We start from the raw sequence: 23,295 nt of genomic DNA on the forward strand, positions 1-23,295 counted from the left end.
GACACACTCAGGATACAGGCGCCTTAAAAGTCGCATTTCAATTTTGCAGCACCCCAAACAGCAACTTACTGTAAGAAAATGAACAGAATCGAGCTCTGTAGTTTGAAATTTTACTTTGGCAAGGCTTCTGTTTTGCAAACAATGAGACTGAGAACAGGCTTTCAATCAGTTGTGTTTTATTGAATTACAGCAGACTGGTTCTTATAAAGAGCAAGCAGGATTCTTGGTAGCAGTACAGTATTCCTGATACATGTCTGAACATGACACTAAAGCAGCTGCAGGAAAAAGAAATACACTTAAGCGAGCTGAAAGCAGTTCACAGCTGAGTAGTGGAGAAATGGAGCTACGTGTCGGATACCAAGAAAAGCCAACATGATACGGATAAATTTGCAGTTACTGTAATATTGCCAGAAATTAGCCTATAACTACAAATAAACATGTGCTGTGCATCTCTGTATTGTATTGATTTTAGTATTGATTATGTCCATCATGTGGCTGTGTACCCTTGGCGATCAGGTACAGTATGAGAGTGCAGGCAATGTGTTTATGGTCCAAAGAAAAGTCCATAATATCACCTCGTTTTCTGGAATGAGATGGTTTTTATTGAAGCACCGCTTGTATGTGTCCACTTGAAATATTAAGTGCCATCATGGACCACATTGTGTTTTATACCAGCTTCACCAGCAGGTGGGTTAGTTTTGTGTCCACTCACAAAAATGATTGAACATTCCATTATAAGGGTCAGGGGAAATGTCTTGGGACTCCTCTTATAAACGTAACAAAAGTCTCATCTTCAAAAAATTTTACAAATCTGTCGAAGTACAGAAAAAATATTTACAAGGGCCCTTTTAAAAAACAAACACATAATAATAACAACAACATAGCAGTCAAACTTTGGCACTCCATGGTCACTCTCCAGACAGTGTTTCACAGATGCTCCCAGTCCATCTCGTCTCTGATAAGCTCAAAGTCCAGATATGAGATCATTGGTTCCATTCGCGACAACAGAGGTCATTCCTTAATCATCAGGCCCATCTAGTTCAGTCATAGCAGCCTGTTTTCTTCTGCAACAGAACAAGCAACAAATGCCACTTGACTCGCATCAATTATGGATGAAGGTTTGAAAGAAAATCCAAAATTGACACACTGCCCCCCCTCCCAGCGCACACAAAATTTGGGCTCTGCCCTCTCTCTCGCTGCCAAGCTGTTTTTCTAAAGGCTAAATTACAGCCTGCCGACATTCTGGGTGTCTTACAGCCACATCTGCTACATTATCGGGAGAAGCAGCTAGGGAAAGCAACTCCTTCTCCATTCAAAATATCAACCGGCTAGTTAAAATAATAAAAATAAAAAAAGGACGTTTACCTTTATCATTTCATCCTGTCACTCTGTGCTCTGCCGATAGCACTTCAAGGTCTCGTGCCACTCTCTGCGCATCGAAATCTTTGCCATCAATGTCAGCTGCCAAGGAAACCCACCTCTTACCATCTACGCTCGCCTGTCCATGTTGGTCCTTGCTCTTGCTGATATCAGGCATGTTGTGGCCCAGCTTACTGGTGAACCATTCGACTATGTCCTGGTTGGTTAGTTTCGACTGCTCTGCGAGCTTCTCAAAACCCTCCCCTTTTTGTACCTTTGTCTCTTGAAAGTGCCTTTGCAGGACACTCTGGGCCTGCTCCGAGATCAACGAGCTGTTCTGTCCATTCGGTCTCTTGTTGCTAAGACTTTGAAACTGCTCCATCCAATCTAACGTTCCATTTTTCAGAGCAGATCTGTTGTCCTTAAACCACCGGACAATTTCTGTACGAGCTAACCCTGTTTGGACTTCTAGTTGGTTGTACTCCTCTGGTGACGGCCACTGAGTTTGTGCAAACATGTCTTTAAGAAGGCAGAGAGACTTGCCGTCGATGGCCTCTGGAGACACTGAGGATGAGAGAATGGGAAGAGGCGAGTCCCTGGGTCTGCTGTCCTGCTCGTGGACTCCGTTCAGTGTCCCCCTTTGGAGGTGATGCTCTAGTCTTTTTGAGCCCATCGAGTTGAGCAAGGCTTGCTCCAGGTTGTCTCGTAGTGCACGGCGCTCGGTAAACCAGCAGTCAATTTCATTTTTGGAGAGCCTGGTGTCTGCCACAAGGTGCTCTATCTCAGCCTGGGTTGGAAAGCTAGTCCTTTGGAAACTCTCCTCTAACTTTTTCATTTGCTCTGAGGATTTGCCTTTGACTCTCTCTAGGAGTGGAAACTGTGTGGCGACAGGCTTATGCAGTTGGCTGTCCTTCGTAGAGAGGTCTGTTTTTATCTGTTGCACTGCCTTATGGCTTCCATGGCGCTGATCACTGAACCATTTTTTGATCTCTCCCCAGGAGAGGCCGGTTGTCTCGATGAGACGATACACTTCTTCATCATCAGGAAACTGGCACTGAGCATAGCTGGTGGTCAGCTCTCTGATCTGATCAGGGGTTTTCTCACAATCTGAAGAAAGGCTTGGTGTCGGAGACACAGACTTGGGAGTGCTCTGAACGGACTGGATTATGGAAGGCCTCTTTATCTCTGGAGCAACCAGTGGTGCTGTATGGGGCCTCTTGACACCCTGCGCTATTTGATTTGTCACCGTTAGTGCGAGAGGAGCACTGGTAGCAGATGAGCCATTGGAAACTGGTGCTAAGACTAGTCCAGATTGTCCAAGGACATGGCAAGGGACGGTCTGGATAAGGGGCTGTGAAGCTTTAGTGGACTGAGTTAACTGAGCAGGCAAGACAGTGAATGCCTGTTGGACAGGTTGAATCGTCCCATTGAACATTTTCTTCCGTGCTTCCTCAACCTCCTCGGGAGACCAGCTGATGCCTTGTTTTAGCCGCTGGGTAGTGAACCACACTTTGATTTGTTCTTCGGGGTGTTTGGAGGCAGCAGTGAGCCAAGAGAGCTCTGCTTGGGTAGGGTACGGAAACTTGTTGAAGGAGGTGATGAGGGTCAAGTTGCCATCTAGCGAGGGGTTGTATTTTGAAGTGTTCAAGGGGACAGCAATTTTTGGTACTAAGTTGTAGTTAGGTGGCCGTTGCAAGGACGGCATTATGTGAGAGAGGCCATCCTTAAGTGTTGCATCTGGGATTATCACAGTCCCGTTCACATTCACTGCCGTAATTTGCTTTTTCGGTAGATCTTGAGCGAGTTTGTCCAACGGACTATCGTCCTGCAACCGTAAACTGTCAGCTTTGGGTTTACCCACCTTAACAGTACTGGATTTGCTCAGAGGAAAAGCAGGAAAGTCTTCTCCTGACTGAGGGCTGGTTGTATCGTAGATGACCGCACAGTTCGAACCTTCGATTGTCTGTTCTAGAATGGTCTGGCTGTTTAGTTTGATTCTCTTGAACTTGAAGTTGCTCTCCCCAGGATGGCACTTCTCATTGTGTTCCGTCAAAGAATCAAACTTTTTTGTGTTAAAGTTGCATACCGCACACAAGTATAGTGGGTTGAGAATAACATTGGGGTGGTTGGAATCGACGTGATCTTTGAACTCGTTGAGGTTTTGTGTGGAAAAGGGACAGTATTTGCACTCGTAGCCTCCCTGGAGTTTCCTCTGTGGTCGTGTTTTCACTTCAGGTTTTTCCAGCTCCGTTGCTTCCTGCACAGAGTTCACAGAACTCTTCCTATCTGTCCAGTCCTCGCTTGAAGACACATGCGAGGATCCGTTCTCTTCGGTACCGTCCGCACAGGAATCCATTTCTTCTGGATCGTCTGCACTTACCAAGTCATCCGGTCGGATCATGCAGGGTGTTGTAGACTTTCTTCGACTAGCCATGGTCAGGGAGTAAGACGGTACAGTGCAGGGGGACTCTGTTGATGGGCAATGGGCAGGTCTTTGTCTGGTGGAGGATCGGTAAAGGATGATTCCGCTGACTGTGAATGTCAGCTCCAATGGAAGACTTCATGAGACTTCATCCCAGATCACACAGTCTATTAAGAAAAAAAAAAAAAAAGAGATGCAAATTAAGCATAACTGACTCATATAGCAAAACTAGATTTTCATGTATTAAAATTATGGTAATGAAGGTTGAACTATGTAACAATTACTGGGGTTCATAAGGGAGAAAAACACAGGACAAGAAGGATCACACCACATCACAGGTAGAACAAAACTGAGGTACAGCATACAAAATGTGTATATGATCAACCCAAAGCCAACTCCTGATAAGATTCAAGATGGAAAGTCCTAAAGGTTTTTGCTCATTTTAATGAATAAACATTAAGTTTTAAAGCAGGGGTGCCGAACAACAGTCCTGGAGAGCCACAGTCCTGCAGAGTTTTGCTCCAACCTTGACAAAACTCACTTGCCTGTAGTTTTCTAGTAACCCTTAAACCTTAATTACTAGGTTGAGATGTGTTTGATTACAGTACATTTACATGGGGCGTCGGCATTAACGCTTCTCATTTACTTGGAATGGGTTAAATGTCATACGTTGCCAAATTGTATTGTGGATCTGTTACATACTTTCAACTTTTCAAGTGCCAACACAGGTGTCAGCCAATCAGATCACCTTGTGCAAATATCCTAGAGCAGATGCTAGCCAATCACGTTCATGCAACGCCAAAAAAGTGAAGTGATTGGCTGGTCACATCAGCACCAAGCTTCAGACACGCCCGCCGTCACGCATTAATGCTAACACGCCATGTGAATGCACCATTAGGGTTGGAGCCGAACACTGCAGGACTGTGGCACTGTCCACACGAAAACGGGTATTTTCAAAATTGCAGCCTTTTCTATGTGGTTTGGCCATTTATCTATGCGCAAGTGTAGTTGTGTCACAGTAAATCGATTTGCGGATCCATCCTGCGATTGCATCGCAATTCTCTCTGGATTCTGAGCTTAGTTTTTAACCACACACTCAAAAGCTCACGAAGAAGAGCGCTTGTGTGTTCAATGGAGAAATGTATGTTGGTTAAATGTACTTGCGCCTCAGCTTTTATGACACAAGATTAATGTAAACCGCCCACTATGAACACTCTTGTTCGCTTAAAACTTTTGAACTTTATGAATGATTATTTTAAGTTTAAGTGGTGCGTGTATAAGGAACTGGAAGCAAGCAGATTATGGCTGTTTCTTAAACACACAGTGCCATCTGCTGTTGAAAACTAAGCTCAGAATCGATTCAAGAGAGAATTGCAATGCATTCAGAAAATCATAGAATCGATCCACAGATCGATTTATCATGACACCGCTATTCAAACGCAGTATCAGGTCACTAAAACCAAACCTTTTGGAAAACTCCTGCCAGGGTGAAGATTTTCAAAAACTCAAGTGTTGTCGTGTAGCTGGTGAAACCGGTGATTTTGGCATGTGATGTCAGAGTGCGTGTTTTTTCAGGCTTCTGGCCAACGTGGTTTTACAGTTGGGTTATATCACCACCTGTTAATTTGGTATGCTTTTGACAGCTCTTCATACAGTGTTTTTTGCGTTTTCATGTGGATGCGTTTTCTTTTTTAAACTGAGAAAAACCTCCTTCTGTTTATAAAAATACCAGTGTACATGTGGACTAGGCCTGTGGCTCTCTAGGACCGATGCTGGCCACCCCTGTTTTATAGGATGTTGTGTGTATATATGTATATATATATAAAAAAGATAAAAAAAAAAAAAAAAATACAAGAAACAAAGTAGGCTGAATTCAAACACCCTTGTTACTGAAAAACTGTCTATAAACAAAATATCTTATAGCCTACAATATATGCCCCTTGCAGACTTATTTTTTTTATTATTATTATTATTATTATTATTCATTTTAAGATTTTCTATCTTTGTAGGTCCACCTTGAAAAACTTGTGAATGACAAAAGAATTTTAAGCAGTCCACAAAGTCACATCAGGGTGCTGTCGAGAGATAATGAACAGCTGCGGTGTGCAAAGGTTTATTAAAAAAAAAAACAATGATTTCGATTTTAGGATATTGCAAGTTGTGTGTGACTGCCTTTAGACACTTAGACACGGAATGTGAAATTGCAGAGCGTTTTTCAAGGTTCTTCACTGTCTAAAATAAACAAAGATTGATGAACAGTAAAGGTTTACAAGTCTCTGTGCTTTCCGTTTTAATGTGACTAAACGGATGTCTATCAACACAAAAGGTATCAGCATTTTAATCACAGTTAATTGTCACTTCAGGTGCAACACAGCTTGATTTAGTGTGAAAATCATCACAGAGGACTACAGAACCTCATTAAAAATTAAGCTGAGGTGTTACAGCTCCTGCATAAAAGCATTTAGATACACACCCCAGAGCTGTGTATTAAATTAGAGGCATCAGCAATATGGTGGTCAGTCCAGATGGGAGGGGCAAAAACATCCTGCTCTAGGCCCAACTTGTCCAGTCCAATAATAGCCTTCCTCAGGCCTGTGTTGCCCTCAGCAGATCTCAGTACATTGGAGACTGATTAAATATGGATGGGACCCTGAGCATCTCATATCACAGCCTCAACTCACTGCGAGAGCACCGGTATAATGTAACCCTAGCGTTTCTCTTTTTTTCCCCTCCTTGAGAAAACTGTGCTAAGGGCAAAAAGGACAACGAAAGTTTTCAACACCACTTACTATATATTTGTATATGTGTGTGTATAGAGAGAGAGCGATTTCACCTAAATCAGCCAGTACATTTATTATCTCATGAAAATCATAAAGGGTAAGGAAAACACTTATCCTGCAAACTCAGAATTTTAAGTGTTTGCCAAGGGCTTACAGCCAATAAAAAAGAAAAAGCATGTGATAACACAAGTTATGATCACACAGCATTCAATCAAAAGCCTTTTAAAAATAAGCATTACTTAGCCTCAAGTGTCAATAGCTGTTATTGATACAAGAAAAAAAAACAGAACATTGTGTACTTAAGACTGTGTTAAAGGCAAATAAAACAAGCCAAGAAAAATCATAACCTGACACTATTGAATATTCAAATGGTCATCAATATTAGAGCAAAAAACTACTAACTGGAGGGTGGTCAGCACGAAGCACAGTTTCTGTAACATACTACGGCCTGTTGCAAAACAGCACCATGCATATTGGTTCTCCAGTATGGATTCACATGCATTAACATGCATGTTTCCAGAAGAGGATGTTGCTGAGGAGCCGCTGTGAAGGGGCGGAGACTGAGCTCTGTTAATACTGTGGAGCACAGTAGGGGGGGCTGAATTTGGGATTGAGGCAGAATTAATTTAAATCTCATCAAATGGGGCTCTAGAAGCCTGCAGCACTGCACAGATGTACACTGAGTGCTATTTTTCCATGACAATACTGACAAAAAGTATGGAGTGTAACTGGTATAGATCACACTCCCTTCACCAATTTTAGAATGAAAATGTGGGCACAATTTCAAGGCTGCAGTAGGAAGAACTAAACATTGTTTAGGAGAGAAAGAAAATAATTGGTCTAAATGAGGATAAATGTGGGTATTCGCGAGAATGAAGTAGTTTTGCAGTCGCAAAATGACACAGGGCTCAGAGCTCAAAGTCCTTTGGGGTAGGTGTCCAGCCTTTCAGTGATTTGGGGTATCAAGGGACAGGCCTCGAAAAAGCTGGACTCATGCGTTGTCATGGAAACGGCCCAGCAGCAGGTGGGAGGGATTTTCTCCACAGAGATCCAGATGAGGAACGTTCCGCATTCCTATTTTTGGCCGAGCCTGTTCTTTCAGGGTGAAACCCACACTGAGAGATTGTATTCATCCTATTAATTCTAGATTTGTATACATGTGTATATGCTGATGCATGTTTCATGAATCAGTATGAGTGGGTGCATTAATTATGCTTATTCAGAGTTAAGTTACACTTAAGAAAATATGTGCATCTTGTTGATAGTGAGAACACTGCATGGCTGCATGCTCATTCCCTGCATGCTCATTCCCTGCCACTTTCCACTAATAGATTAAAAATTAAAGTGTGAAAGTTTTTTTTTTTTTTAATCTTTTAAGCAAATAAGCAGTGAGAGGATGTTCTTAACCTTGAGAGAGAAAAAACCCCACTGACTGTCAACCAAAGGAACTCAAAATCAGAGAATTTATTTTCAACTCAATTTATAAAACTAACTTTTTCAACCCTCTAACCAAAATGTAGGACATGTCTAAAAACAGTAGGGTTGTCACGATTCCTCGATTCAATCAGAGTACTCGATTTTTAAAAAAATCCTCTATTGCATTTTACCTGTATCAACTAACCGGCAAAATACTGGAAGTGGCGCATTCCACAGACGAGAATCCATGAAATGCATTATTAGACCATTTTCCAAGGCTGCATGATATGTTAAACCCATTTAAAAACTATAAAGCATAATGCAATTGTGAATTCACAAATGCTATGATTTAATCAAATAAATATATGCAATGCAGGTTTAATATATGTGCCGTCAGAGCGGCTCTGTTCACAGTAAATGCTGCTCCAGACAAACGGTTATTATTTACGTGTGGAGCATCAGACTCTATTCCTGCATACTGCTGTGTGTTTGGGTTTACTATAATGTTCATCTGGGAACGCAACACGTGCCATTTCATCAGATTTGTAAGGTAAATCTCACACAGGAGAATACATCAGTATCTTTCTCAATATGCTAACTGTAGGCTGCAATTTCAAAATAAAAGCTCAAACCCTCACTCTGAGTTTAGACGTTTTGATGTCCACATATTCAAGAAATTACAGTGACTGTAGCGTTTCTGTCGTAAAGAAATGGCTAAATATTAAAGATTAAGTGGACATTTGACTTAAATGTTGTTTAGTCAATATTACACAAGGATTAGTCCACGCAGTAAAGTGTAAAAACAATCGTCAGGTGGTTGGCTCCTTTAGCAGCCATTTGTAAAAATGTCTAATGTACGTTAACACTATTGTTTATAATACATTATGTATTTTATCAGGTTTTTTTAATAAAACAATGATTACTTGCTTTTGATACTTTATTTGAAATTATTATTATTGCCTGATAGCACACGTCTATTTGACGTCTGCATTTACATCTGCAAGATGTATTTTTTAGTGTGTTTGCATCTATAGGACGTTTCCTATCAGATGTTAAACAGACATCTATTAGAAGTCTTTAAGATGTTTATGATTTAAAATATATGCAAAACTGACATCTTACAGACATCTGTCAGATGTTTGTACACAGCAGATGCTTTCCAGATCAAGAGGTCTTTAACAGACATCTTGCAGACATATGTGTGCCCTCTGGGTATTGTTCACTTAGGTCTATTTTTAGTACTTTCCAAAAAAAAAAAAAAAAAAAAATTATAATTTTCTGATTACTGGAGAATAATCGACTGATAACTCCAAAATCATCGTTAGTGACAGCCCTAAAAAAAAAATTACTTTTTTTCCCCAGTAATAAACACGAAGTAAGCCAAACATCAACATTTTTAAACAATCAATTTAAAGAATATTTTAGAAAAATAAGAGTAACAGGGTTGTCCACAAAATATGTGTTTGATGAATTATGATTATTATTAATATAGCTTTTTATTAATTAATTTAATGTTATTCACAATTATGACAAAAATTACACTGTTGCATGATTTTAATTATTGGACATAGTTAAAGACCTAAACCACTATTTGTACATATACCAAATGATGATCAAAATCAAACCAAAAATTTTAACCAAATAGGTTAACTCTAGGTTAGCCTCATTGTAGATAACCTATTGACTAAAAGTCAGATAACATGTCAAAAAGTTCTCTACAGCTTTAAGTAGTATTGGGACACCACACTGCACCCTATCCATAAAAATGGCTTGTGTAGTTACATAGAGACTCTTTCTGTAAGCTAAGAGGTCAAAAAACGTAATTCAAAAGGACATATGGATCTGAAATCAATTTCCAGTAAAAACAAAGGATTTTTTTATGAACCACAGTGCATTAGTTTAAACCCGGTCACTATCATGCAGGAAAAACCATGCTTAATTTTGTCTAAGTAACTAGAGACGGAGGGCATGAGGTTCCTGCTAAAGCCATCTGTAAAGGCCTGGCTGCTCAGCAGCATACAGTATCTTCAAAAGAAACCAAATCTCTGTGGTCGACCACTAAGTTATATGGCTGCTGTCCCAGAGAGTAAAGAAATACTCATGGAAAGGGTCACACTGAGGATCAAGAGATCAGGGTCATGTTTGTGCACTGCATCTATGAGCCTCGGGTTAAATACTTTGTTAAATAAAATGATAATCTGGTAACACCGGTTGGTTAACATGACTGTGTATCTACACAGGCAAATGTTTTCATTGAACAACATTAAACTGGTTTTAATAATTCTGAAGAACGTCTATTGATCTGATGACTTGATAACATTTATACAACTCTAACTACAGCCAGTTTGGACATGAATGGCAACTGTGTTTTCTGCCTTGTCTGAAATACGCCTCATAAAACAAAAAAGACAGGCTCTGCTAAGCCTCTGGTTTGCTCAGAGGATATCAGATTCATGCCACTGGACAGTGATCACTGCTGTCATCCATCTGTGAGTTTGAGTCATGACACATAAGAGGCCCGAATATAACACAGATCCCACTAACACAGAAAGCTCTGCATGACTCCACACCAACACAAACACTTCAGAGATGAGAAGTACACTGGAAGGTAAAAAACTGCCTGGGAGTTAACTGTTTCTTTTTTTGTTTATAGCTTTCCTCATCTGATCTAATGCATTCCAACATGTCAATGTGAACAGGAAATTAAAATCACAATTGTCTTTTTGTGCAATGATGCCACAACTGCACATTTTAAGCATGCGGATAAATCAGTACTATATTGGTTATCGGTTGTTATTAGAGACGTTATTTTAATTTATCTGTATCAGTCAATATTGAATATTTACTTGTTGCATGTTCATTTCCACTATTTTGTACATTTAGATTAGCTTTGCTGTCATCTAACACTCACTGAAATTAATCTTTTAAAACAACAATTTAATATCACTAATCTAACATCTCAAAATGAATATCCTTATATCACACTGTAAATTGATTTCTCACATTTATTCTAATTTTTCACAAAAAAATATTGATTCTTAATTCCCATTTGTCGATTAGTCTAGCCTGTTTTCAGTTAATGAACTTAACATTGTAGCGTGCCTCCCATCCAATTAATCGCAATAAGCTTTGTGCTTTGTTACTTTTGATATGAAACAAAATCTCAGATTTCAAATTCTGTCCATTTTATTACAGTATTCAAGCAATAAATACTGTTTTGGAGCCGTCTAATGTGGAGCAACTGATCGCTGTAGCACCTCAGTTCAAGAGAGGCTGATCATCTCCTCCGCTTTAATACTAGTTACAGCACAAAATAAACATGAATGAGCATCCGAAGAGATGTTAAAAGAAAGAGCACAACTTACTGAAGTCCGTATCCTGTCTCATGTAATCGCTCAATCAGTGTTTCAACCACACAAAGATGTCAGTGTAACAGATTGTAAACAATGTCACATAATTAACTCAGAAAAACACAATCGGTGACCATGCACTTGTTAGTCAGCTAGAAAAATGAACTCTAGAGAGGAGCATTTTGCTAAATATATGCACCATATAACATATTCATTAAAATTTTGACTGTTCTTTATTGTTTAATTTATGTTTGAATAAGTCCGCCAGGTTAGAGGTTTAAATGTTTATAAAAAACGAACTGGAGTAAAAATATAATTATGTAATTGTAACTTTTGTAACATGCAAGTGTAATTAAAGCGTTTGTTTGCAAATTAGTTCATTTTAACCTTCAATGTAATAGTTAATGCAGTACCAACTGACTCTCGTGCCTATTTTACAGCATTAGTTGAGATTTTTTTCCTTGAGAAAATCTGCCATATACTATACCTGATATATATCCAGAATAATCCAATCAGAAATCAAATCGAATCTCAAGCTTCTGAATCAGAATCGAATCAAATGGTGAAATGTGTCTCAAAACCCAGCCCTAGTAAATTCTAAAGTTGTAATGCCTAAAATCACTTGAGGAATTTATATTTTTAATATATTTTCATTTGTTAATACACAATATAACATTTTAAATCAGGAATCACTGCTTTATTGGACAATGATAATAGTTTAACCAAACCAGTCATACATTTAATTACGACGCATCCTTAACTCATTTGCATCCAGTCAAATCATTTCAATACCAGTCCTTTTTATGTGCATTATCTGGCATGTAGAAGTATTAATAGATTTGTAAGAGAAACATCTTACAAGCAGAGAACTGAAAAATAAGTGAGCTGTCTGAAACAGACGTGAGGAGCGGGTAAATTCTTCAGCTCAGCTCAGGCATACAGTTAAGAAGTGCTTTGAAGTTATAACCGTGCATCAAAATGGACCATCTTCACTGACTACTGTTTGTCTTTTTATTGGTACAAGCACATCCTGAGCTGTTATCTGTCTCTCTCAAAGTCTAAAATCTTATAAAGGATGAAAACTTATTTAATTACATTGTATGACTGAATTATTCCAGCTCATGAATGAGAGAACTAGAATCATGATCTGTCTCTGCAGTACAAGCATCAATGTTGTGCTCTGTTGGGACTCAGTATAACATTATCACCACAAAACCTTTTAAATCATCAGCCCACCTGTCACCTGACGGTCTCCCCCAGTTTGGAGTATAATATCTGTAAGGTCCTATGCAGCAAACATCTCCTTTTTCACCCAGCTTTTCCTCACCAATTAAAAAAAGAAGAGCTGAATTGCTATTCGTATCTTGGAAGCTCATCTAAACACCGCCATTTCTGACAAGGCCTCCAAGGCACAGGTTCAAAATGATAAACTTCCTCTCTAAACTAAGAATAGACACCCCACGTGACAGACATTGTTGACTCCAACCCTTATTTTCTTTTCTCCAAACTGTAAGTTCAGGTCAGTGCACTGATAACACCGTAACTCAAGCATAAACTCAACATCTTTCTAAATCATTTAATGTCATGTCCCTGATGGAGCCACACCATCTTTCGCAGTTGCTATAACAGTTTAGCTTTGCTAAAAAAATTATACAGCATCTCAGACGCAAGGTGAATGTAGTTCAGGTCACCTGAGGATCGCTGTAATCGCTTGAATCAAACACCACCTACACATGCAAATGAATAAACTTCTGTGTCATTTGTTAGGAATTTTACTATTCTGCTACTCGCTATGATGGTCAGTAGTTACGTGCAGCATCTCCCCATTGCACCTTCAAAAAAGCTGGGTCACGACTGCAAAAGTAGGGCAGAATATTGGCAACAGAGAGGCTGCTCAACAGCGAGCGACTGCAAAAAGTTGAACGCTTCCCTTCTCAAACAGATTGTTTTCTTTAGTTCAAGCAAGAATCTATTATCCTGAGGCCTATCTGTATAAGAGCCCACTCAAATGCACTCCAATACATGTAATAATTATATACGAGAATAATCGCAAGATACGACACGAATACAGTCATGAATAGTGATGAATCATGATTTGTTGTACTCATTATGCAGTGGCCTAGTACAAGATAGTATGCCACCTTCAACTGCAACTTCAGCTGGTAGCACACATCAGTTCTGACTCTCTCTCTCTCTCTTCCAGGACATGAACACAGAGGGAAATTAATAGCTTTACTAGTGATGACTAATAAATAACCTGGCTCCAATGTGAGGCCAGACTCCCTCACAAAGAGGCTCTGCTTTCAGTGGAGTCATGACCACCAGCACCGACAGAAAACACGCAGCTTTCAAGGGAGCCCAGCCCACGGCTGTGACATCAGCGACTGTCGGCTTAGTCACCGACAGCACAAGCTACGAGGCAGAGGCAGCAGCAACCACCTCCTCAAAGACGTCAGCTCCTCACGAACGCGGGCAGCCATTTTGAATCCAGCCAGTCACCTGGCACAAACCGCATTTTGTGCCAGAGCAACTCAAGCAGAGTTGTACTTTTGACAACACGCGTCACTACTTCGCAAAAGTTGTCTCAGTCTTGGTTCCGTGAATAAGGCTTTGTAATGAGAGACGTTTCCATACTACCACCCACAAGGTGAACACTAAAGGTTGGCAAGTGTATTTGTGCCAGGCAAAACGAGAATGTTTAAAATGGCATAAATACAGAATAAACTTCTGGGAAATTGTATCCGAATGGCCTTCAGTGAGCACGACAGGAAAAAATAACTTCAAACACATAAAATAGCAGTTGCTTTACGGTGCGTTTATTAACCCAAGCCAATTTCTAAAAATCACTTAAGCCACATATCTACTTAAATTAATAAACATCATAATGAAACATGGTGCTAATTGATAATCCTAAACAAATTACAAGTCAACAAACGAGGAACTACTGTGATTTTCTCTCACTCAGCTTTAAGCTGTAAACCTCAGATTATACAGTCCATGATATAATGAAGCATGTGGTAAGAACACAGAGTATTTTACGCCGAGTAATATAAGATTTCAAGGAAGGAGATATGATAATTTTACTACTAAGAAAAAACGATTCACATATGAGGTTTGAATTAGATTTATCGCCAGGTATGACTTCATTTAAACTCTGCTAAACTGCTAAACTTTCATCCACTAAACCATATTGGAGGAGTATTCTAAAAGTTATTTTCCAGAAACACCAGACTACCTTAAAAAGTAGGAAAGCCCTAACAGTCCAAGACAGGTTATCTGACAGATGAGAGATTTGGTCTGCACTCTGTAGATTCCTTGGGAAAGCATTTGGATTAACATGTGACTGTACGCCAAAGCAAATATCACGTGTGGGCTGTTAGTTTGACACACTTGAAATCACCTGAAGTGTCCTAGGAATATTGATTTACGATGCATCAACTATGCTATATTAAGAATTTTAAACAACACTTGAGTTGTATAATCAGCTTCAGAAATGCACTTGCTCTATATAAGGTGTTGTTTCTAGTAGTATGGATGCGACAATTTTGGGAACTATCACAGATGTGAACACAGTGCTGCAATGTGGCTCGCGTCTGATGCGTGTGCCATGCAGTATGGTCGTGGAAGGCGTCACCACTGCCTACATCATACGACACCAAGCCGAAATCAAAGTAGTTGCGTGCCATGCTCACTTCATACAAGTGCATGAATTAATCATTCCTAGTCGGAAATAGATTTCCGATCGTGGCGTACAGTGTAAAATATGGTTTTGTTGAGGCAAAATAGACTCCAGTAGAAATCACTTGGACCGACGTAACGCCATGTCGACATTGGTAGCCATATTTTGCTGCTTATTTCGACATCAGAGAAGTAGACATGTTCTCGCCCCCATTGCCGCTTAACTTTAACCATTCTGTGAAACTTTCCGCAAGCCACACCAAATCACAGCGCTGGAAACGTTAAAACTGAGGTTATCGGGTCAGGTCGATGCGGTTATTCTGGTGCTCACTTTCTACAATATGCCTTGGGCAAACAAAGTTCAGCTGAAATAAACAACTGACATCCGACGCACTTTACAGCACGTTTCGGGCAACTACTTATTGTGTGTATTCAAACGCGCCCGCAACTTTAAGGCTTGTTTGCTAATTTTCCAAGCGACACGAATAATTCAGCCATTCTTACCTGCCCACCAACCAACGGAAAACGCTGGGATGTGAGGTTATTGACAGCTAGAGTCCAAAATTGCGTACTTTTCCACGTGTACAGCCTAGAGAAGCGTACGATTGTAATGATTCTGCCGAATTCTAAAGACAACAGCCGAAAAAAATTGGCGATCACAGGGGGATCTACGCCAAAACCCACATGATCAACTACGTCAGCAGACGTATTTGCATACGATACAAGACGCCGTTCCATCCTGACTTTGGAAATGAATTCTTGAAAGCCAAAGTTTGAAAATCGCCAGTGCCAAGCGCTGGCTTCGAGTGCAAGAGCAGTAGTTCACTTCGCCCTGTGCTTCCTTCTTTGAGATGATTAAACCACTGTTGTTTTGACGTCCCCTGCGTGAGTTTGGATCACAGGTCATTGAATATTAAGCACTCTGCTGAAGGCCAGTGGCTGAGCGGTTTTCTCTCTCGTTCTCTGCTCACTCCTCCCATCCTCGCCTCGGCCCCCTCGCCCTCCCTCCCCTCATCGCATCGCCTCCTACGTTTTGCCTGTAGCCTTGCTACGGTTGTGCATCAAAACAACCCAGGTCGACTTTTAAATCGAGACAGATTACAACTTGGAAAAACTCGTGTTGCAATATAACCGTCGCTATGGAAACCTACCTCGCGGACGTTTTCTTTCCTAAGTGTGTGGCGCCCCGCCAAACTGTAAACATTAAAATACACCTAAATAGCGACGGATGACACAACTACTTCTAACTAGTTTTATTTCTAAGATGCTGATGTCCTTTTGAAAGCTGCGCATATGGGCCATGAGCACTGCTGCAGAAGCTTATGAATTATTCATTAGTCAGGACCGATCCGCCAGTGTTTGGATATATTTACATACAAATAAGCGGCTAATGAATTATTAATGGTCGTTTTCTTGATCTTTGTTTTTTTGTCATTTATTTTAAGTTATGGGCACATGTTTTATTTATGACTAAGGTAGCACACCTGCACATTTAGTTGTTGATATTTTTAACGCCATCTACAGGATATGCAATGTAGTGTTTAATGGAGTATTTGTAGGTAGTTCTTGCTGACATAATGCAAATTCAGGTACTTAGTCATATTGCCATTTGAAATCTCTGTAATAGGCTAGTTATTGTAAGCAAATTATGAAAATTGACACAATTTGTTTTATTAAACTATTAGCTTAGCCCAAAATGAAAATTCTGTCATTGTTTTCCCCACCCTCCTGTTGGTTGAAACACCCTCCTGTGTTTTTCTGTAGAACACAGGTAAAGTTTAGCAGATGGGCACTCTTTTTATATTGTGAAATATAATTTATACACTACCAGCCAAAATCTCTTGATCACCAAGCCTGAATTTATTTGACCCAAAATGCAGCAAATAGTAAAAATATTTTTACTATTTAAAATAGCTGTTTTCTATTTGAATATATTTTAAAATGTGATTTGAAAGCTGAATTTTTAGCATCATTACTCCAGTCACATGATCCTTTGGAAATCATTCTAATATTCTGATTTGCTGCTCAACCAACATTTATTATTATGTTGAAAATAGCTGAGTAGATGTTTTAGGTTTCTTTAACGAATAGAAAGTTCAAAAGGGCAGCATTTATCTGAAATGGAAATCTTTTGTATCATTGTAAATGTCTTTATCATCACTTTTGATCAATTTAAAACATCCTTGCTAAATAAAAGTATTAATTTCTATAATTTATTTCTATAATTAAATCTATAGATCTACAATAATCTATAATTTAAAAATATATATACTGACTCCAAGCTTTTGAATGGTATAGTGGATGATGTTACAAAAGCTTTTTATTTCAGATAAATGCTAAACTTTGGATCTTTCTGAAAAAGAATCCTGAATAAAATGTACTCAACTGTTTTAAATATTGATAATAATAATAATAATAATAAATGTTTTTTGAACAGCAAATCAGCATTACAATGATTTCTGAAGGATCATGTGACACTGAAGACTGGAATGATGATCCCGAAAATTTAGCTTTGATCATAGGAATAAGTTACATTTTAAAATATATTCAAATAGAAAGCAGTTCTTTTAAATAGTAAAAATATTTCACAATATTAATGCATTTGCTGTATTTGGGATCAAATAAATGCAGGATTCTTTAAAAAACATTAAATATGGTAGTGTATGTTGCAAAAAAACACAAGTATGCACTAATTCCAAATCCACACAATAACTTTGTGTGAGGAATAGGCCGAGATTTGCTTTATGATGCCTTTTGCCATTTTTAGAGCTTGTTCATATTTTTTATTAAATTAGAGAACATTACGGTGAGCAAATAAAGACAGAATTGTAATTGTTCATTCATTTTCATTTTGGGGTGAAATATGCCTTTAATTACACCACAAAGAGACTGTCTTCTAGTGAAATAAACTGTTTTTTTAGAGGCACAAGTAGTCTCAGTAGAGCGCTCAGTAGAGGTAACATCAGTATTAATTGTAAATTTCATTGTGTAGTTTTCATTGTGGAATGTAAAAAAAAAAAATAATTAAACATGTGAACTTGGCTTTCAAGAATGTGTATTGATTTGATAAGCTATACAAAGTCCTGTCCCTCTGGAGACAAACTCATCGAAAACAGACTTTGCCCTTACACTACTCATAACAGGAAGCAGAGGGGTGTTAGACCGAAAGGTAAGTGGCGGTTTTTAATGTGAACAAAATGTAACAATATCATTGTCACTTTTGAGTATTAGATGAAAATTGTAACTATGTAACATAAAGAAAATTTGACATTCTAATGAATTTTAGATCTTAATCATATGTCATTACTAGAGTACTCAAGATAAATATGCTGTCATACTAGTAGTATTTGTCTGTGTGGATTACGCCTATCAGAAAACAGTTTTAAGAGTACTATTTACGCTCAATTTTTTGGACTGTATCTACTTTTACGCAGGTTTGTTGAGAGATACAATATGAACAGAGAACCTCCCCCTCCGTACAACGCCTATTACCCTCCGCAATATCCTAATGCCACGCAGGGTAACTTTGGGCAGCCCACTGCTGGCATGATGCCCCCCGCTGGGCAGCCCACTGCTGGCATGATGCCCCCCGCTGGGCAGCCCACCGCTGGCATGATGCACCCTGTTGTTGTCAATATGGGGATTCCAGACAGCGCTCCCCCAGAATACAGTGTGGGATTTGAGGACGAGAACTGCTTTTCAGATGCTACCATAAGAAGAGGTCAGCTGTGCTCTCTTGAAATGTCTTTTGGATATGATATTACAGTCAGAAATAATGTTTTTGTAAAGTTTGTGTGTGTGTGTGTTATAACATAATATGGTCATGTCTCTTGATATTTGTGTGTGTGTGTTTACTACCTGGCAAAAATACATAAAATATCACTAAAACGTTTTTACAAATGAAACATATGTATGTATTTATATGTAGGCCTACAGTATGTGTACAATTGAATTTGAATAATACAAGAGCCTACGTACTTTTGAATAGCTATCAGTAATGTCATGTACATGGGAATGCTAAAATCGATGCTAAAACTTGTTTCTTGTGTTCAAATGTGCTTCATGTAGGTTTCATAAGAAAAGTGTATCTGACACTTATGGTTCAGCTATTAATAACTGTTGGAATCATCTGTGCATTTCTTTACTGGTAAGTAGACAGGTGTTTATGTTGCAACACCTCAGTTCATTTTGAAACACAAATTACAGATAATGAAGTGAAGGCCTACTTAAGCGTTACTTCAAAGGCTTGAGCTTCTTAGGTATACATGCCAACAAATGACAGTTCATAGGTCAGTTAATACATACATGTATATACAAGCTATATATACACTTTTTTTAAGATATTCATATTTTTTTCCAGCATGGGGGAATTAAACTGATCAAAAATAGTGAAGACATTTATAATATCACAAAAGCTTTCAATTTCAAATAAATGCTGTGCTTTGAACTTCTTTGTGCATCAAAGAATCATGAAATGAATGTGAAAAAAGCAGAACAGCAGTTTTCAACACTAATAATAGGAAGGAATATTTCTTGAGCACCAAATCAGCATATTAGAATGATTTCTGAAGAATCGTGTGGAGTGCTGGGCATGTTACTTTAAAAAAAAAAAATAGTTATAGTTACCAGTTACCTCTCTCAAATAGTAACTGAGTTAGAAACTGAGTTACATCATTATAAAATTAACTAATTGCCAGGGAAAGTAACTATTGTGTTACTATTTCAAAAAATGTTCAAATATGTCAAATAACTTGGATGCCCCCAATATTAAATATGTTAAATGAAAGAAAATTAAATGAAATAAATTAAATTTTTCCGGACTAATATTATCTGATATCCTGTATATATAAAGCTTAATGGCACAGATTTTTAAATATCTGAAAGTCAGTCAAGCATGATATTATGATAATTTAGTGTTAAACTTTAGTAATTAGAACTTCATTAAGTAGAATATCCATGTATGAATGCATATTTGTCATGTTGACTGAACTTAAGACTGGTGGTGGTGCTAAAGATATTGTTTGTAATTTAGTGTTTCTATAAAAAAAAGAGGGAGGGGGTTGAAACTAGTACTAGTAACTAGTACTAATAACAATATAAAACGCACTAAGGATTAATGAGCTGCTGGGTTCATGAATATTAATCACGTTGTCTGCGTTCGCTCAAACTGATTCGCTGAAATCAAAACAGGGACGATAATAAGGTGAGCGCCAACCAATGAGACTGCCGTTTGCACATTAGTTCACCTACTACAGGAGAAACGGCAGTTCTTAAAAGCTGAATAATTCCGAAGAAACGTCGTTATTTTGACAGGAAAATACAACAAAGAATATCATTTACATGGTGCACGTCATTTCTGCACGTTGTAAGACTTTCTCGCTCTGTATCTTTCTTTTCGTGTGTATGAGACAAAACCTTGGCTCATGTGCCTTTACGCTTGAGTTTACGGTTCGTCAAATACAGGTACGCTGATGAACTGAAAAATAAAATTATAATAATAAATTATAGTAACGCCGCGTTTTATTGTCAGTAATGGTAACGGCGTTTTAACGGGGAAACAGTAATTCGTTTGATTACTCATTACTGAAAAAATAACGCCATTAGTTTATTTATAATGGCATTATTCCCATCATGTGACACTGACGACCGGAGTAATTGCTGCTGAAAATAGCTTTACCTTCTAAAATAAATTATATTTTAAAATATATTATATTATAAAAAATAAATTGTTTTAAATTGTAATAATATTTCACAATATTACTGTCTTTACTGTATTTTTATCAAATAAAGCATCCTTAGGCATAAGAGATTTCTTTGGAAAACTTAAATAAATAAATAAATGAATGAATGAATGAATGAATGAATGAACGAATACTACAACTGCAATTTTTTTTACAGTACTGCCAGTGCAGTATATTATTAATTTATGCCCGTTTTCTTATAGGAAGACACTCAACAACTGGGCAAGAGAAACATATTGGTTTACCTACACTATGATGTGAGCATTTCTCCTTTATTCTCCTAAAGAATATGCATGTATTGCGTCCAATAGAATACATACATATGTTACACTGACTTGTGTTTACTTAAAATCTGCAAGGTGTGCAACGATTGTTCTGATCATTGTGCTCATCTGTTGTGGTAACATACGTCGCAAAGTTCCCTTAAACTTCATCTTCCTAGCGCTGTTTGTAAGTAAAGCACAGAGCCACTGTAGCATTTATTTGCGGTGAGCATTAAATGTGATAATTCTGTAAATGCTAAGTGCTCTTTTCCCACACAGACAATCATAGAGGGCCTTCTTCTTGGCTCAGTGGTAGTGTGAGTAAAAAGCGTCATTAAAACATTTAAATGCCTTTCACTTACTCAAAAACTTGCTATTCAATTATTCAAAAGCCAGTATTTTAGTAAGGAATTGTTATTACTATTCAGGTACTATTCAGCAGAGGCCGTGCTCTGGGCAGTGGGTGCAACTGCTTTGGTTTCTCTTGCATTGAGTTTGTTTTCACTGCAGTCTAAAGTAAGTTACAAAATTGGCTGTATGTACTGTATTAACTACATTTTAGTTATAATAAAGTAAATAAGGGTGCCTTTGCTTGATTTTAGTGGGACTTCACAGGTCTTTCAGGGAGTGTATGGGCATTATGCTGGACGCTGTTTTCATTTGGATTGCTCTGTGCAATTCTGAGATCACAGGTATATCATCAACTAATATTTATTCTGCCTATTGAAATGTTTACTTGTTAATATTAATTCATGCTAATTTTTATGTCCCAAAGTATTTGTACATCTTTTACGCATCAGTGGGAACTCTGATCTTCTCTGTGGTAAGCTCATGCTTTATCCTTTGTAGCTTTGTCTAAGTGTATATGCGTAAGCCTTATCTAGGAGGGCTTTCATTCCCTTTCGTTTTCCGTTCTTAGTACCTGGTGATGGACACGCAGCTCATACTGGGTGGAAAGCACAAATACAGCATCAGTCCAGAAGAGTACATCTTTGCTGCTCTGAACCTGTATGTTGATATTGTCACAATTTTCTTATTATTGCTTCAGTTAATTGGACTTTGTCGTTGATGTGGTTTATGAACATCATGGTTACTGCCCCACTCAACACCTGTCTCAGGTAGACTCCATTTTTTTTAACATGGCTTCATTGTGTCTGTAACATTTTAGAAGTTAAACTGAATTTTGCTTAATACACCTAGGCTAAATGTGACCCTGGACCAAAAACCAGTCGTAAGTAGCACTGGTATATTTGTAGCTATAGCCAACAATATGTTGTATGTGTTAAAATAATCGATTTTCCTTTTATGTCAAAAATCATTAGGATATTATTCCATGAAAATATTTTGTAAATTTCCTAGCGTAAATATGTCAAAACTTAATTTTTGTTTAGTAATATGCATTGCTAAGAACGTCATTTGGACAACTTTAAAGGTGATTTTCTCAATATTTTGATTTTTTTTGCACCCTCAGATTCCAGATTTTCAAATAATTGTATCTCGGTCAAATATTGTCCTATCCTTACAAACCATACAATAAGATGATCTATAAATCTTAATTTAAAAAAATTGAACCTTATGACTGTTTTTGTGGTCCAGGGTCACATATGTAAATTAGATAAAATAGCTATCAGTAAAATAGTTAACACAATAAAAAATAAATTGGTGGTGAAACAATTTTCACTCAGAAATTGCTTGTAAATTTCCCAAATACTTACAAAGAAACAGCAAATAATACACAGAATTAAATGTGATTTTTTTAGAAGTACAACATGACTGTAAAACAGTAATTTATATATTTACAACTTTAGATACCAGCTATTTTAAAAGTAAATGAAAGACAGTCATACATGGGATATGAATATGCAATAGGCTCTAGGCTTTTGAGATACATTTTTACCACTATTGTTCAAAACATGACTCCAATGTGTCTGTAACATGCTATAATACATTTTCACTGTCATACTTTAAGTTAAATTCATTAAAGTGTCTACTGTCATCCATTTGCTATGATCTCGAATTATTTAAGAGAGAGAAAAAAAGCAATCTAGCAAGCTAAACAGTGTTGCGTTTCTGTAGGTGAGAGTGGGGTAAGTTGTGCCACTCTTACCTGAAAAGAAACTATATCATATTGCCTATATTATGTCATTCCTATTATATTTAAGTATGTATGTCTGCTATTAACTGAGTAACATCACATTACTACAAAAATTCCTATAACTTTTTATGATGTATATTATGAGTCTAAATATATAGTCACATGACAATAAATAATGCACAGTATGCTAG

The 23,295-nt window shown here is 37.9% G+C and overlaps 2 protein-coding genes across 2 annotated transcripts; one reads left to right on the top strand and one right to left on the bottom strand.

Annotated features, from left to right (window-relative positions):
* Nucleotides 1-1,365: 1,365 nt before the first annotated feature.
* On the bottom strand, nt 1,366-15,895 carry zhx2a (zinc fingers and homeoboxes 2a). The gene is made up of 2 exons (XM_051131909.1): nt 15,510-15,895; nt 1,366-3,948 (listed from the first exon to the last, which is right to left on the bottom strand). The coding sequence occupies exon 2, from the start codon at nt 3,791-3,793 to the stop codon at nt 1,376-1,378; it is 2,418 nt and encodes an 805-aa protein (XP_050987866.1). The 5' UTR covers nt 3,794-3,948; nt 15,510-15,895; the 3' UTR covers nt 1,366-1,375.
* A 2,227-nt stretch (nt 15,896-18,122) lies between these two features.
* On the top strand, nt 18,123-23,005 carry zgc:110410 (uncharacterized protein LOC553618 homolog). The gene is made up of 10 exons (XM_051131913.1): nt 18,123-18,174; nt 18,440-18,726; nt 19,074-19,152; nt 20,950-21,003; nt 21,106-21,196; nt 21,289-21,326; nt 21,438-21,525; nt 21,612-21,701; nt 21,785-21,832; nt 21,929-23,005. Exons 2-10 carry the CDS (start codon nt 18,459-18,461, stop codon nt 22,076-22,078), a joined length of 906 nt encoding a protein of 301 aa, XP_050987870.1. The 5' UTR covers nt 18,123-18,174; nt 18,440-18,458; the 3' UTR covers nt 22,079-23,005.
* The last annotated feature ends 290 nt before the right edge of the window (nt 23,006-23,295 follow it).

Source organism: Labeo rohita, chromosome 16 (genome assembly GCF_022985175.1).
Source record: "Labeo rohita strain BAU-BD-2019 chromosome 16, IGBB_LRoh.1.0, whole genome shotgun sequence".
Taxonomy (NCBI): domain Eukaryota; kingdom Metazoa; phylum Chordata; class Actinopteri; order Cypriniformes; family Cyprinidae; genus Labeo; species Labeo rohita.

Coding starts and splice junctions, on each gene's coding strand:
- zgc:110410 (XM_051131913.1), top strand. CDS start 18,459: ATGAACAGAGAACCTCCCCCTCCGTACAACGCCTATTACCCTCCGCAA. Junction 18,727..19,073: donor AGATGCTACCATAAGAAGAG/GTCAGCTGTGCT, acceptor TGCTTCATGTAG/GTTTCATAAGAAAAGTGTAT. Junction 21,327..21,437: donor CTTCTTGGCTCAGTGGTAGT/GTGAGTAAAAAG, acceptor ATTACTATTCAG/GTACTATTCAGCAGAGGCCG.
- zhx2a (XM_051131909.1), bottom strand. CDS start 3,793: ATGGCTAGTCGAAGAAAGTCTACAACACCCTGCATGATCCGACCGGAT.